At 57.5% G+C, this 15296-nt stretch overlaps 1 protein-coding gene across 3 annotated transcripts in view; it reads right to left on the bottom strand.

Moving 5' to 3' along the window:
* SEZ6 (seizure related 6 homolog) overlaps positions 1 to 14040 on the bottom strand; it is a 44755-nt gene extending 30715 nt beyond the window's left edge. For 2 of the 3 annotated variants that reach the window (XM_012740718.2, XM_012740719.2), the window contains exon 1: positions 13823 to 14040. In XM_012740718.2, coding sequence (XP_012596172.1) covers positions 13823 to 13877 — 55 coding nt within the window. In that variant the 5' untranslated portion in view covers positions 13878 to 14040. The remainder of the gene's footprint in view (positions 1 to 13822) is intronic. The other variant, XM_012740717.2, reaches the window with a different exon arrangement.
* Between the last annotated feature and the right edge of the window lie 1256 nt (positions 14041 to 15296).

Raw genomic sequence — 15296 nt, 5'->3', positions numbered from 1 at the left:
CGACTGGCTAATTTTAAAATTTTTTGGAGAGATGGGGTCTCTCACTATATTACCCAGGTTGGTCTCTAACTCCTGGCCTCAAGTGATCCTCCCGCCTCAGCCTCCCACAGTACTAGGATTACAAGCAGGAGCCACCACGCCCAGCCCCTGGCAACATTCTAAGTGCTTCATCAGAATCAACTCAATCCCCACAAAAACTCTATGAGATGTGAACTTTTACTATCCCATTCTATAGACGAGGAAACTAGCACCCAGGGAAGTGCACTCCCCAAGTTTACCAGTTTGGATGTGTCAGATTCAAATAGCCCTAGAGCGGCGCTGTCTCATAGAACATTTGGTGATGATGGAAATGCTCTTTATTCTGCGTGTCCAAAAATGGTAGCCAGTAGCCACACGTGGCTATTAAACACTCGAAATGAGGATAGTGAGAATGAGGCACTGAATTTGAAATTTTATTTCAGGTCAAAGAGTTTGCATTTGAATAGCCACATGTGGTCAGGGGCTACCATCATGAAAAGTGCAGCTCCATAACCCGACCTCTCAACCCCCAAGGATTCCCCACCTCTCAGGAGGTTAAGATGGAAAAGAGTTAACCCTGGAAAAGAGTTAAGATGGGGTGTCTGCTCCCCTCTTTTGGGGCCTGAGGTTGGGCAGGGAGGGATGATGACTGTCACCCACCGATGATGTTGTTTGCTTCCCAACCTTGGCGCAGCACTGGTGTTCTGAGGGTTGAGTGTTTGATGGGCAATTTTGGAAGCTCAGGCAGAGCCAGTGTGAGGGACTTTATGGGTGGAGGACAGCCAGGAACACTTAGCCTCATGTGATTTGCCCTTAAGTGACTTGGCCCAGGATGGGGCCAGGGTGTGTGGATGCTCCATGGGAATGCCTGCTGCGCCCTAATCACTTGCCCCAGCCTCTCTGCCCAGTCAGCAGCACAGAGGGCAGGGTGGTTGGCCTGGCTACTACCCCAGGGCTCCTGGGACAGTCCCAGAGCAGCTGCCTGGCCTTGGGGCAGGCATTTACTGAGCAGCCCCCTATGGGCCAGGCATGTACTTCCTAAAGAGCTGTCTTCCACCCACAGTGGCAGCCTGTTGTGCTTGGAATCAATATTTTACACTTTACATATGAGACTGAGGGGCAAAGTGAATCATCCTAGTTCATACAGAGAGAGGGTGGCCAGTAAAGGGTTGCACTGGGTCTGTCTGTTCCAAAGCCTGGGATCAAAATTTCCACTACATTAGTTGCTGCTTCTTGGAAGCATGTGTGTGTGTGTGTGTGTGTGTGTGCATGTGTGTCCAAACACATGCATGGGCCACAAGTCACCACCATATGTCCTTGCCCATGGACACCACACCCTGGAACCTGGCTTCACACAGTCCTCAAGCCCAGGAAGGCCGTACTCTCCAAAGAAGGGATACACTTCTCCCCAGGTGTCTGCTATCCCCCCTCCTTTTCACTTTGCCCTTCTTGGACGCCAACGTGACCCTTTACAGGGCCTCTGTCCTGGACAGCCCTTCTGGATCTGGGTAGGTGGGGGAGGAGAGACGCCAGTCCAGGCCAGTCCTCTTTGCCCCACTGGAGTCTCTCTCCCTTGAGGCTGTGACCAGGGGCACAGGGTAGAGGGAGCTCCTGGCTAACTGCTACGTCCTCTGCTTTCCAATTTAAAATCTAATATGGTCTCGCCACTGCAGAGCTGGGGGCTGGAGAGGTGATTAATGAGGCTTCTGCTACAGCGTCACCTGCGGTGCTCTACACCTTCCCCTGCAGCCCTGTGTCCCCCCCCTCCTGTCTGCCTGCTGGCCCTGGGGCCCTGGGGGCCCTAGCCCTGCCTGCTCACAGTTCCTGGGACTGGGCCGGTGGGACAGGAGCCAGAGGCCTGAGTGGGCGTTAGGGGAGAGGAGAAAGGAACTGACTTTGGAGGCAGGCGCAGGAGAGCTGATTCCAGCCCCCGGGGGTGGGCTGGAAGGAATGGGAGGAGCAGCAGGGCCCCCCCCATGTCACCCACCTTGCCAGTCTGACAACTAATCAGTCTGCTGTACCTCACCCTGATTGCACCAACTCCCAGGTGCGTGGCCAGGGCAGGGGTCTAGGTAGGGATGGGGGTGCGTGCTGGGCTTCCTTCCCTCCCTGGAGGGGGCTTTGTCCAGCAGCTCCTTCTGTCCATCTGCTACCCCCGGGCCCCTTCACCTGCCTGCTATGTTAGGGAGGAGGCAGAGGAACGAGGAGCTACCCCCTGGTCCCAAGGTGGAGGTGTGGAGTGGGTGGGACAAGGAACGTGGCCCTGAGCTGGGTGCTGAGGGCACAGTCCTCCCCCAGTGCCAGCCACCTCCACCACCACCATGTCAGCAGCAGAGCCCATATTTCTCGGAATGGAAAACCTTGGAAATGTCAGCAAGGACGAGGAAGGCTGCGGAGGCACGAACTGCATTCTCCCTGGAGCCAGACCAGGGCCAGCTCAGGACGAGGGTTGATCCGGGGAGGAACAGCCGTTCCCCGCATACTTCTCTCCCCTGCGTGGCTCCAGATACCCACCAAGGACAGTCCCTCTTAGCCATGGAGCCCCGAAAGATGGGGCTATAAAGTGCCAGGGCCTGAGAGCTGGTACCTTCTTGGCCCCAGACCCCCCACCCACCCAGAGGTTCAAAAGCCAACACCATTGAGGCTGTTCCCAGCACCTGTGTTCACTTCTGAGCTGAATCACCAGCCTGGTAGCCCCAAGATTCTGTGGTCTTTGGGTCAGATGAAGGGGCTTATTCTGTGCCCCAGGGCCAAAGTCACCTCCCTGACCTTGTGACCTTTGCCCTGTGGCTGCTTTTGTCTGCTGCATCTGGGAGAAGCTGAACTGGGGAGCTTAGCAGGGGATGGAAGGGCCCTGAGCCCAGACCCCTAGGCTACCTTGGTGCTTAGGAAGGCTCTGGCCACTTCCCACCCTGGAGGTCTCTAGGGTGTCTGTTCTTAGCTGTGGAAGCTGAGGAGCCTGGTGAGGCCTTCTCAGAAACCTGGTTCCTGTGTGGAGGCCTGACAGGCTCTGTGACCTTGAGCTTGTCCTGCCCTCTCTGGGCCTGTCTGTTTTTTCATACAGTACTTGGCTCCTGACTTTTTAGAGGGTCTTTGGGTGGGTAGGACAGAGTCATGGCTTCTCTATTGTCGGTGCTCAAACCCGGAGGCTGATGGAACCTCCAGGTGGGAAGGGACTTGGCAGGATGGGGGACTGTGCTCTGTTGAATTGCCATTTTCCTTCTGTGTGCATTGGAGCCCATCTCCTCGTCTCCATCTGCTGAGAATCTGGAGGGCCAGGCTGTGTGTGTGTATGTTTGTGTGTGTATGTGTGCATGTGTATGCATGTGGGTGTGCGAGCATATTTGTGTGCATGTATGTGAGGGGGGCAGCAGGTGGGAGTGGGGGATGGAGGTGTGAGAAGAGGACTCAGAGAGAGCTCTCACATTTCGGGGCACCTGCATGTGCCAGACTCTGTGCTGCCCCTTCACCTACCCCAGCTGATTAATCCTCCCCACCCAAAGGCAAAGAAATGGGGTCAAGAGAGCTGACATGACCTGTTGGGGGGTGGGCTAGCTCTGCATGGGAGATAGACCCTGGGGCATTCCTGCCCTGCTGAGCTCAAGAGACAGAGGCAGGAATGAAAGACCTCTGAAAGCAAAGCCAGCCTGAGCCCAGAGGCCAGGGCTGTCTCCCTCCTTGGTCCCTCAGTTCCAGCCCCTTGAACTGCCCTATGCTACCCCCTCCCAGCTGGTGCCAGTTTCCGGGGCAGCTGGGGGGCAGCCATGGGGGTGTCCGGAGGAGAATGAGCTGCAGAGCTGAGCTGCAGCAGGGGCCTGAAACCCCTCCGGGAAGTGCAAGGGCAGGTCCAGCGGTGCCTGGGTGGGTAACCTCATCCAGCCTCTGTCCTCTCCACGCCCTGACGCTTTGAGCCCCTCTCTGCCTCTCCCAGCTTCTACAGGGGAGACCCTATTTCCTAATGGCCTAGGGAGGAGTCACTGGAGGCCTGCTTAGGGACTTGGTGAGGTTGGCAGGAGTGGCAACAGGGCAGAGGGAGGGCAGCCTGGGACCTTCTTCCAACCCCAGGCAGGCAGGATGGAGCTTAACCTGCCCCAAGGTGTGGGCCCTGCACCTGTGGACTACCCCAGGCTTCCCTTGCCTCGAAAGCCTGCAGGATGGAGGGGAGGGAGCCTCACCTGCCCAGCACTCCAGCTCCCGAGGCTCCCCACGAGTGGCCTGTTCCTTCACTTCCCAAGTAAGCCTGAGTGGGGGAGGGGAGGGGTACAGAGCTGCTAAAAATAGCAGCAGCAGCTCCAGCTATGAGTCTCCTTGAGGGGTCAGTGGAGCCCAAGATTAGGGAAGAAGAGAGTGGAGTGGGCTGCAGGGAGGGGAGACCAGCCTGAGCTGGGGCCTCCTGTGCCTACACCTAGACCACAGCCCCAGGATGCAGGGACAGAGGGTACAGATGTGCAGGGACATAGGGACATAGACACCATGGACAGGCAGAGATGCACATGGGCACAGCTACCTGCACATCTTGGGCTGCTTCTTCTCCAGATGGGCCCAGCTGCATGGTCCCCAACCCCTCAGGCCTCTCCTTTGCCTCAACCTTGCTTTGACCTCCAAGGACCCCACCAAGCTGGGTGTGTGGACACCTTGAGTAGACAATACTAAGTCCTCCTCCCCTGCCTCCTCCACTTTCCCCTTCCTGAGGCCCAGGGTGGGGAAGGCCCAGGGGGCACCAGAGGTGGCATCAGGGTTCCAGGCATAGCACAGACCAGAGTTAGGGCACCACCCAGTGGCTGGGCCTCAGGAGCATCACCCCAGCCTGAGCAACAGGCAGCAGCAGGGTGCATGGGAGAGATAGGACCTGACCTGGTCGGTGGGGCAGGAGTAGGGCTCTACCTGGACATAGGTAGGCAGTGGGGGAAGGGGATTCTGGGTAAGGAAATGCATGGACGACCTCTCCTGTGTGCCTTGTTTGATCTCGCCTTCACATCTTTGCCTGGAGATGTCAGGGGCTCTTCAGTCCACAAAAGGTGACTCCATCTCCCACATTTCCTCTAACCAGCCAGAAAATAGGGCCTCAAGACAGCAGGGCCCTGCCAGCTGCTGGGCCAGATGTTTCAAATCACCAGCACATCTCTTTGCTGGATCCACATGACATCTAAGACAATGTCCATCAGAGCAGACAGCCAGGGTGAAGAGCCTTAGAAGCGTCCTGAACCCCACCTTCATCCCTCTGCACTGCTGGGCTTGCCCCCACCCTGCCGCAAGAGCCCAGGCCTGGGCTCCTGGGGCAAATAATTCAGCCTCCCCAGTGACTTCCTTTGATCCTGATGCTGTTCCTTGAAAGAAGTGGGACAGGAACAGGCACCATAGATTCCCAAGGAAACTGAGGCATACAACTTGCCCAAGTTCACCCAGCCAGAAAGAACCAGTACTGGGTGTAAACCCTGGGGGCCTGGCTTCCTGACCAGCTCTTCTTATCAAGTTCTTCCTTTGGGACTGCCCCCTCCTCCCTGAGGCACAACTGGGCTCCCCACACTGCCTGAGCCTCCCCCCCCCCCCAGGCACTGGGACTCCTTAGGCACCTGCTGGCTGGTGGGACTCAGGCCAGACACTCAGCAGGTGGCTGCTAGGGGCACAAAGGAGCTGGTGCTCAGCTGCTGAGCTGGAAGGGAGGGCGGGAGAAGCTGTGGGGAGGGAGGAGGGATCTGGGCTGGAAGTGGGGGGGCAGGGTCTGCTGCGGTGCCTTTAACAAGCAGTTAGCAAACAGCATGCAAATGAGCATGGGGGGGGGCTCAGCGGTTCAGGCACTTTTCACAGCATCCCCCAAGTTCTGTCCAGGCAGCTGGAACACCAGCTAGAGGGAGGGGCCAGAGGGTAGAGGGCGGAGCCTGTGGAGGCGGGGAGGAGTAGGGGACTGGGGGAGATGCTGAGGTTGATGCCAGGGTGTCAAGATGCTGACTGGACCCCTGAGGACAGTGTGGCAGGAGGGGGTGGGCAGGGAGAAAGGGCAAGGGAGGGGGATTGGGGGAAAGGGAGAAACCTACTGTTTAGAATCTGCAGCACATGTGGTTTGGTGACAGGAGGTGCCCTGCACCTGCCCTGCCTTGTTGGGGGTTAGGAGCACACCAAGACCCAGCAGACATGGGAAGAGTTGTGAGAGTGGGCACCGTCATGGCCTGGTCCAGGGACCCTAGAGGCTTGCCAGGCCCTCATAGACCCAAAAGGTGAATCCTTTTGCTACAAATGAGAAACTGAGGCCCTGAACAGTCCCTGGCCAGGAGTTTCCTCCTATCCTTCTGAAGGCCAGAGTCATTGGATCATGTGGGTGCTGTTTGGCATCTCATCTGTATCTTATTCTGTTAAAATCAGAGTCGCTGGTCTGGTTGGAGAGGTAGTCATAGATGAGCTTATCAAGAAGGGAGGGCTGGCCGGGCGTGCGGTGGCTCACGCCTGTAATCCTAGCACTCTGGGAGGCCAAGGTGGGCAGATTGCTCGAGGTCAGGAGTTCGAAACCAGCCTGAGCAAGAGCGAGACCCTATCTCTACTATAAATAGAAATAAATTAATTGGCCAACTAACATATATATATATAAAATTAGCCAGGCATGGTGGCGCATGCCTGTAGTCCCAGCTACTCGGAGGCTGAGGCAGGAGGATCGCCTGAGCCCAGGAGTTTGAGGTTGCTGTGAGCTAGGCTGATGCCACAGCACTCACTGTAGCCTGGGCAACAGAGTGAGACTCTGTCTCAAAAAAAAAAAAAAAAAAAAAAATGAAGGGAGGGCTGGGTGTGGTGGCTCACACCTGTAATCCTAGCACTTTGGGAGGCCCAGGCAGGAGGATTGATTGGTCAGGAGTTCGGGATCAGACTGAGCAAGAGCAAAACCCCTTCACTACAAAAAACTAGAAAAATAAGCAGGACGTGGTGCACGGTGGTGCATGCCTGTAGTCCCAGCTACTTTGGAGGCTGAAGCAAGAGGATCACTTGAGCCCAGGAGTTTGAGGTTGCTGTGAGCTGTGATGACACCACTGCACTGTAGCCCAGGCGATAGAGCAAGACGCTGTCTCAAAAAGAAAGAAAAACAAAAACAAAATAGAGCCAGAGAAGGGAGCTCCCCTCCAGACTGGGTGCCTTACGGACAGGGATTATGTTGTATTCCTGCCTATCAAAGCACCTGGTAGGCTTGAATAGAGAGGGTTGTTGAGTGGAGAATGGATGAGTGGATGAAGGATGGACAGGCTAAATTCTGGATGAGTAGCACTGGGTGTTTGGAAGACAGAGAGAGCCATCTGGGCTGGGTGGTGAGGAAAAGGGGGATAAGATAAATAAAATAAGCAGAAGGATGCAGGGTAGCATTCCAGGAGTGGAGAAATGGCTGAGCAAAACTGTAGATGTTGGACCAAACAAGACATGCATGGGGTCTAGGATTCACCCTAGCATCCATCTCCCCATTGCCCTCTTCCCATTGTCCACTTTGTCCCTCCTCATCTCCCGGAAGAACTCCTTGCTCCTGATAGACCCAGCCAGGACCTCCCACCACACTCCCTCCCTTCCTGCCTGACTGCCTGCCAGCAAGACTGCAGATTGCAGCCAGAGACCCGGAGACCCAGATTGTTGTTGGAGAAACGGCAGGTTTGTGGATTGTTGTTGGAGCAGTGGCAGGTTTGTTTGCTCCGGAGCCCACGAGAAATCTCAACAATCAATGGCCAACAACACTCTGCCTGAGGCTGCAGCATCGATCTTCCCTTCCCAGGGCTGGCAGCTGCAGGGCAGGTAGGCAGGTGGAAGGAAGCTGGAGCCTGCTCTGGCCCTCCTGCATGGGGGCTGGGCCTCACAGAAGGTTGAAGGGGGTGGAGTGGGGCAGCCCAGGATGCCAGGACAGGAGTGACTGGTCCTGTCATTCACCAACCCCCAAAGCCTTGGAAAGTAAGAGTCGCCCAAGGTCACTGACCTCTGGCCCAAGACTTCAGGGAGCACAATTCACCTGACTCCCAGCCCCACGCTCTTTTCTGGCCTCTAAGTGTTGGAAAGGATGTTTTATTCTTTTGCCAGAAAGGACTGAGCAAGATAAAATGTCCCTAACCTGCAGCAGTAAGGACTGAGAACAGACATCAACGGAGAAGCAACTGTCATCACCAGAAATGTGCTAGAAGAAAGTTAGGGGCTGGTGATGTCCTGGGTCTGTGTGACAACATGGATTGGAACTTGTTCTATAAAAGGCAGATAGATAATAGCTTCTACCGCACAGAGATGATAAGAGGACAAAATGAGCTAATGTATATAAAACACTTTGTACAGTGCCTGGGACATATTTGGTACCTAATAAATGTTTGCTATTATCATTGCTGCTATTATTATTTGGGTAGTGATTCTCTGCTGGGTCCCCATTTGCCTGTACTGGAAGGTAGAGTGGACACAGTGCTGGCTGAAGCTAGGTTTTGTAAAATGGGCAGGCGCTTTGGGGTAGCCTCATTACTTATTGGCTGTGTAGCACCAGGGTAAATGACTTAATCTCTCCAAAACTCAGTTTTCCCATCTGTAAAGTGGGGATAACTAATCTCTTATTGTGAGTATTAAATAGAAAAGGGATAGGAAAGGCTTGACCAGTGAAGGCTAGGCCCCTGGGGGTCCTGGGCCAGGCCTCATACCTCAATACATGTTTGTGGAATGACTGAATGAATGGTGGGTGGATAAACTCCAGGGCCTGATCGTTTAGGGTCTGTGGACCTGAATTGCTATGGTCCTCGATGATTCTTAGGCCTCCTCCGCTCCATGGAAGGGCATGCAGGCTCAGAGCTCCCCCAGTTTCATGTTGGTCTCTCCAAGCCCTGTGAGGGTGTGTGAAGCTGAGATGGATGAGGGGCTATGATGATATGGCATTGTCCCTCGCTTGCCTCTGTCTTTAACTTCATACAGGGCAACCCTCTCAGGCAGCAGGGGTGGTGGGTGGGTGCTTAGGGTGGTGTTGTGGGAGGGAGTTAGGAAGCCTGGGCTCTGGGCTCACCTCTGCCCAATATCCACCTGCGCAACTCTCATTAATTTATTCAACGTGTATTTAATGTCTGCCGTGCTGGGCTCTGTGCCACTGGGAACACAAGCAGCATTAGCACTACGGGGTGACTAGGGAGAGGCTTTAGCCACTCAGAATGGCCATCAGCACCCCACCCCCAAGCCACCTCAGCCTCATGGCATGACAGCTTAATTTGTAGAAGGGAAAAACTAAGTAAAGGCTATAATTTACAGTTGGGATAATTGCCCAACTGTTAGGAAAGGGAAAAAAATCCTAACATACAATCTATATAAAAATAGTGTGCTTGCTACGCAAACTCAGCTTCAAGATGCGGTCCCAGCTGCCACAGGCCCACCTCGCCTTTCTAACCAAGCAGCTGACCCTCAGCGTCTCCGAAATAGGAATTCTGGAGCTTCCCCAAGGCACAGGGGCTGAGAGAAACAGATGGGTGTCCTCTTCTGTGAGTTCAGTCTTGCTGCTGGGGAGGAGTGTCAGCAACTAGGCTCTGGTGACCCAGCAAGATGGGAACCTTGACAGGGGAAGCCAAGGGAGGGTGGGAGCACAGAAGGGTCCCCTGACCCAGGCTGGAGGGTAAGGTGAGCCTCCCCAGAGAAGCTATGCCGTAGATGTTCCTTAAATACCCACTGAAGGATTGCAGGAAGTACCAGCTAAGCTAACACTTGAAGCATGAGGTAGAGAGAGCCAGGTTGGCCCAGGAGGGGAAAAGAATTTCAGACAGAAGGAATGACACAAGCCCAGAAGCTGTTGCGAACTTGGCTAGTTTGGGGAAGTGAAGCTGAAACTCCTTTGGCCTGGCTGGGTGAGTCGGCTTCCTGGAGTTGCTGCTTCCAGTTGGAATTGGCCTTGGGGACCTCCTAGTGCCCGCTTCCCCCATCCCAACTGGCAGCATTGTCTCCCAGGAAGCCCCTTCCATACAGAACCCGGCTCCCCCTCTCCCAGAGTGGTTCAGTAAGCTGGGGACCAGAAATCTGCAGGACTTGACAAGACCTCTGAGGCCCTGAAGAGCTCCCAGGCCTGGCAACCTTACATTGAAGGCTCCAGAAAGTGGAGGCCCAGAGAGGGTGGGGGCATGCCTGAGGCCACATGGGAGCCGGGCTCTTAGCCATCTGGGCTGAGAGGTTCCTTCACTACAGTAGCCCCTGCCTATAGGCCCTTTTCTGCACCCTCTTCCTTCTTTTAAGGGGAGGTGGAGTACTGAGCCCTGACAGCTCTGCCCAGATGGGGGCGCAGCATCCCTGAGCTTATCTCGGCCTGGCAGACAGGGCCTGGTGGGGCTAGGAGAGGTGGGGACAAGGAGGACTGAAGGAGGCTGGCGGGAGGGAGGGGCTGAGGAGGCAGGCTTCTCATATGCCCCCCATATTCTGGCCGCCAAGGTGGCGGTGGTGGTAGGGAACAGAAGCCCAGTTTCTAATTAAGTCCGGTTCCTAATTAAGCCCAGCCCCTGTGTCTCCTTGCTCCCCATTAGCACCCCACGGTGTCCCCAAGGCATTTTAAGCTGCCACTCTGTTGAGGAGGCCGGGATGGCGGCCAGGGCCTGCCAAGCTTGATGAGCTTCAGCCTGTGAGGGGCAAAAAGCCAACTCAGACTTCCCCTCCTGGATGTGGCAGTCTCTGGGTCCTCCAGTCTCCTCCGAAGCCCAGGGAGGCCTCCTGCCCGCCAGGCCAACCTTTGGGGCTCTGAGTGAAGTCCAGGCTGTTTCCCATGGGGCCTTGAACCCCAGCACCCCTTCCTGACACTGAAGTGCCAGGCTAGGGGACAGGGAGTGGGATCTAGTATCAGTAGCAGCCCCCAGACTCAGGAACGTGCTGGTAGAATCCAGCACCTACCCAGGAGTCTGCAGGAAGCAGCAATTACCATTTTAGGTTAAGGCAGCCCTGGTTTGTTAACCCTTGCGGCACTGGGGCTCCTGGAAGCCAAGTTGTCCTTCCCCTTCCCTCCTTCTTTCTCCAGTCCTGGCCTTGCAGACGCCACTCCCCAGTTCCTGGCAAAGTGGGCAACCCAGACTTGCCCTCTCCAGCCCCCTCTTCCCACCACACTCTCAAGTGGAGCTCAGAGAGGTGGAGCAGCAGGTCCAAGGTCACACAGCCAAGGAGGCAGCCTCCTCCTGGGGAGACCCAACCTCACCCCAGTCTCAGCTGCTTCCACCTTCACAATCTCCCCAGGCCACATTCACACACGCAGAGTTTAATTAACTTTATTGATATTCAGAAATTAGGAGAATGACTAAAGGTAATTGCTCATTAAAAATCATTAAACTGACACAGCAGGCCCAGGCACGCGCAGCCCCTCCCACACCGCCGCCTTCCCCCACTGTGGCAGGATCGCCCAGGAACCGCCCACAGGTGGGGAGGACACCCGTTGGCCCACAGCACCCCTCAGGCCTGAGGCCAGTTGCCCCTGGAGGCTGCAGGAGGGGACAGGGGATGGAGCCTGAAGGGTTGGGCCCCAGCCCTGCGATATCGCGCCCTACCTCCGCAGCCGCCGCCTACCCGGCCTCCTGCGGCTTCTGGGCTGCGCCTGGCTGCATCCTGCGGGCTGCGTCCCGCCTAAGAGCAAAGCTCGGAGGGCCTCCTCTGGAGGCCGCTAGGCTGGGAGGCTGAGGGACACTCGACTCTGGTGCAGAGGTTCACAGCCTGAGGCCTTTGTTCCTTGAGGGTCGCCTCCGTACAGCGGAGGTGCCCAGGAGCCCCGAGACAAGGCACTGCTCCCCAGTGGGACCACTCAGTATCCCAGTGACTGGGCCCTGCAGCCCCGCGGAGGAGGGAGGGGCCCCCAGGCCACCCAGCTCCCTCTCACCCTCAGCTTTGGTAGTTAGGGGCCGCTTCCTCATCTCCCTTGGGGAGCGAAAATAAAGGTCTTCTTCCACAGTCAGACTCCTACCCACATACTCCTTGGGCAAGCGGCCCCACGGGCACTAGAGATCCCAGTGGATCAGGAAGGGACACTGGCTAGGGACACCCATACTCGCAGCTTTAGAGTGAGCAGATTCCTCCCAACACTCATACTCACACTCCCGGTGGGGCTTGTCAGCCTCCCAGCCACACCGGCCTTCCTCCTGGATACCCAGTCTCACTCCAGCCCTGCAGGGAGCTCTCTGGCCAAGCCTGCACCGCACACTAGTGGGCTCACACCCGTTGGGTGCTGCGCCTCACTCAACATTCAGACCTTCTGGAGCTCAGACACACTGGGACCTGCTGCTCCAGACACGCAGGAACCTGATTATACTCACTTAGACCCATGAACCCTCACAGCAGCCCACAGACTCCATGCCAGGGGACATACACAGGCTCTGTGCCCCGGGGGGAGCTGTCCAGCGACAGGATGTCAGACCAAGACCGGTCCTGAACTCCTAGGGGCATGCTGGGCCAAGATGCAGGCTACTCCTTCCCCATCCCAGTTGCAGGGGTGGGGCTTGTGGGGCTCTTCCCCCGACCCCAACATGAACACACGGTTCCAAGTTCCCCGGGCTGCTGGAGGAGCCCCGGGCAGCCAGGTGGCAGGGCGAGAACACGGGCTGTGTCCGAGTCTAGAGGCTTAGACAGGGGGCTTCTGCATCCCTGGGGCCACAGAAGAAAACTGACATCCAGGGGCCCAGTCTGGCCTCCGCGGTTCTGCCCTGACCTCTGACCAGGCCTGGAAAGATTGAACTCAGAGGTTAGAAACTCCACCTTCTCCTCTCTCCACATCAGCGTTGAACCATACGGGAAGGGAGGGCAGGTCCCAACTCCCAGCGCGGTGCCGCTGACCCCACGAGCCACTGGCTGCAGCAAGAGCAGGACCCGGGCGTCAGTAGCTTCATTGAAAGCTTGTTTGAGCTGGGACGGCAGGTCCAGAAGAAACCCTCCTTCTCCAGGGCACAAAACCCTCATCCTCTACCCAGCACTCCCTTGCTGCCCACTGCATGGCCAAGCTTCCCTCGACCCTAGACCGATGAAGTTGGGGACCCGACTCCGAGAGGGGAGGCTGGCGGCCGCTGGGTGGGGGACTTATCTTCCCTCTACCAGTCTGCCGCCATGGGGTGGAAGGGGGCAGGCAGGACGGCAGGCCCAGAGGGAGGCAGAGATTCAGGCGTGTGGGGTGTGTGTGTACAAGGAAAGGACTTCGAGGAGGACAGAGTCTCTATCCCAGGACCACATCTGCTGCAGCCCAGAGCACAGAGAGGAGCCGGATAGGGGGCCCGGGCCCCCGCGAGTTTCTCCCCAGAATTGTGTTCTAGGTTTCGGCTCTGGCGTGGCAGCGCCAAGACGGACGGAGGTGAGCGATGTCCCAACCCGGGGTCTAGCCGCCATCTGGCTCCGTCCCTCCGCAGTGAGGACGTGAGAGGCCCCCGAACCGGCGGCAAAGTCGAGCGAAGTTTGGCGGGCGGCAGGCGAGGCGGGACCGCGAGCCGCCAGCCAGACCGTCCCGACTCGCCGCCCCGCGCCCCCCGGCACGCGCCCCGGCGCCCCTAGACGCCCGGAGTGTGGCGAGGCAGCGCGCAGGCAAGCGCGTGTGTGTGGGGAGCGGGTGGCGCGTTGAATTGCAGCAGAGAAATCCCATTAGATCTGGGGAGATGATTAAAGGCGAGGTCTCGGCCGGGCGCGGATGGCGGGAGCCGCGGCAGCTTCCCGCCCGCGAAGCCCGCGCCCCGCCCGGCTCGGCCGGCGCCGGGGGCAGCGCAGCCGGCGGGGCGCGATGCTTGGGCTGGGCAGCCGGACGCGTGGAGCCGGGCACCGGGTCCCCCTTTCCCACCGCTAGGACCCCGCTCCCGCCCCTGTCCTGCCGCCGGACGCCGGGGTCCCTTACCGTGAGCCAGGAGCGCCAGCAGCGCGGGCAGGAGAAGCAGGGATGCCGGGCGCATGGTGCTGGTTGCAGCCGCGCCCCGGGCCGGGGCCGCGGCGGGAGGGCGCGAGGGTCGGCGGGGCGTGAGCGCTGGGGAGGTGCAGAGCCGGGTCCAGCCGGACAGAGCGAGCGGGGCCACTGCCGCCACCACCGCCGCCAGAGCCTGACAGAATCAGCACCACGGCCAGCGCCTGGCGTCGGCGCCGGGGATCGCCGCGCGGGGCTGGGGGCGGGGGCGCGGGAGGAGCGGCTTACCGTAAAGTCTCAAGCAAAGGCGCAGAGACCCAGCGGCAGGAGCACGGACTCCCGCGCCACCGCCAGCTCAGGGAAAGGACTGCCCTACTAATGTGGGCACACGGCCCCCGCCCTTCCGCGCTGCCCACGCCCAGCCAAAGCCTGCCACCCTCTCCCCGGTTAGCAGCTTGCCAAGGAGGTGGGTTCTATCCCGATTCTTCATGACAGCGAGCAACCCTCTCCCCATCTCTCTCCACCCCATCCTGGTACCTGAGGGCGCCAAGGGTGACCTGGGAAGACATGGAGAGTGAGGCAGCTGGGAAGCTCGGGTGCCCTTGTGGCAGCTCCGTCCTGGGCCGATAATGAAGATGGCTTTTGAGCGTACAAAGGACAATAAATTATTACTTTGTGCTCAATAAATGCCAGAGCTCCAGGCAGCTGCATCAGCAGCAAACTGTGCTCACAGAAAAGCTTAATTATCCTGATATTATAGTTAAAAGCCAGTGGCACTTGTGTCCTGGGGAGACATTCTTCACTTGGCAGGAGGCAACCCAGGCCAAGCTGTGGGCAGCTGAAGGTAGCGTCCTGGGTCCCCATGCAGCCCTGTATCTCCAGGACCTTGCCTTGGCCCCTCTGCTGGACCAGAGAAGCCACAGTGACAGTCAGCACAGACCCTGCATGCTAATCCCTGTCCATTTTCCTGGAACTGGTGGAGAAAATGGGGCTGGCATGAGGGAGGGTTCCCTGGGGCCATTTTAGAGATTTGCAGGACACCCAGGAGAGTAGCCAGGGAGGCTGTGCAATGGAAGGCATGGAAGAATATGCTTCCAGGGCCCTGCTTGGGCTAAAGAGCCCCGATGAGTCACAAGGGAGCAAGCGGGCAGTCACAGCTGTGCCATCCCTGGGCTGCTCTTTAGGCCAAGGGATCCATGGATGAGCTCACTTGAAGAGCTTCAACAGGCACAATGGAACATGACCCTGTGGCTGATGTTATTATTTATTCCCTGTAGAGGAAGAAGAAGGCTGAACTCCCTTTGCCCCCCTGGGAGAAGGGCAGCTTTGTGTTTACTTCTTTACACATGAACTTGGCTCCTCCCCAAAGCCCAGACCCTAGTCATTGTCCAATGCCCTTCCTGACCTCATCCTGGAAGCAGGTGGCAAAATTTCTGCCCTTAAGCTAAATTTGTCATGGAGCCTTTGGATC

The sequence above is a fragment of the Microcebus murinus genome, chromosome 18 (assembly GCF_040939455.1).
Source record: "Microcebus murinus isolate Inina chromosome 18, M.murinus_Inina_mat1.0, whole genome shotgun sequence".
Taxonomy (NCBI): domain Eukaryota; kingdom Metazoa; phylum Chordata; class Mammalia; order Primates; family Cheirogaleidae; genus Microcebus; species Microcebus murinus.
This window is presented reverse-complemented; position numbering and strand designations above follow the sequence as displayed.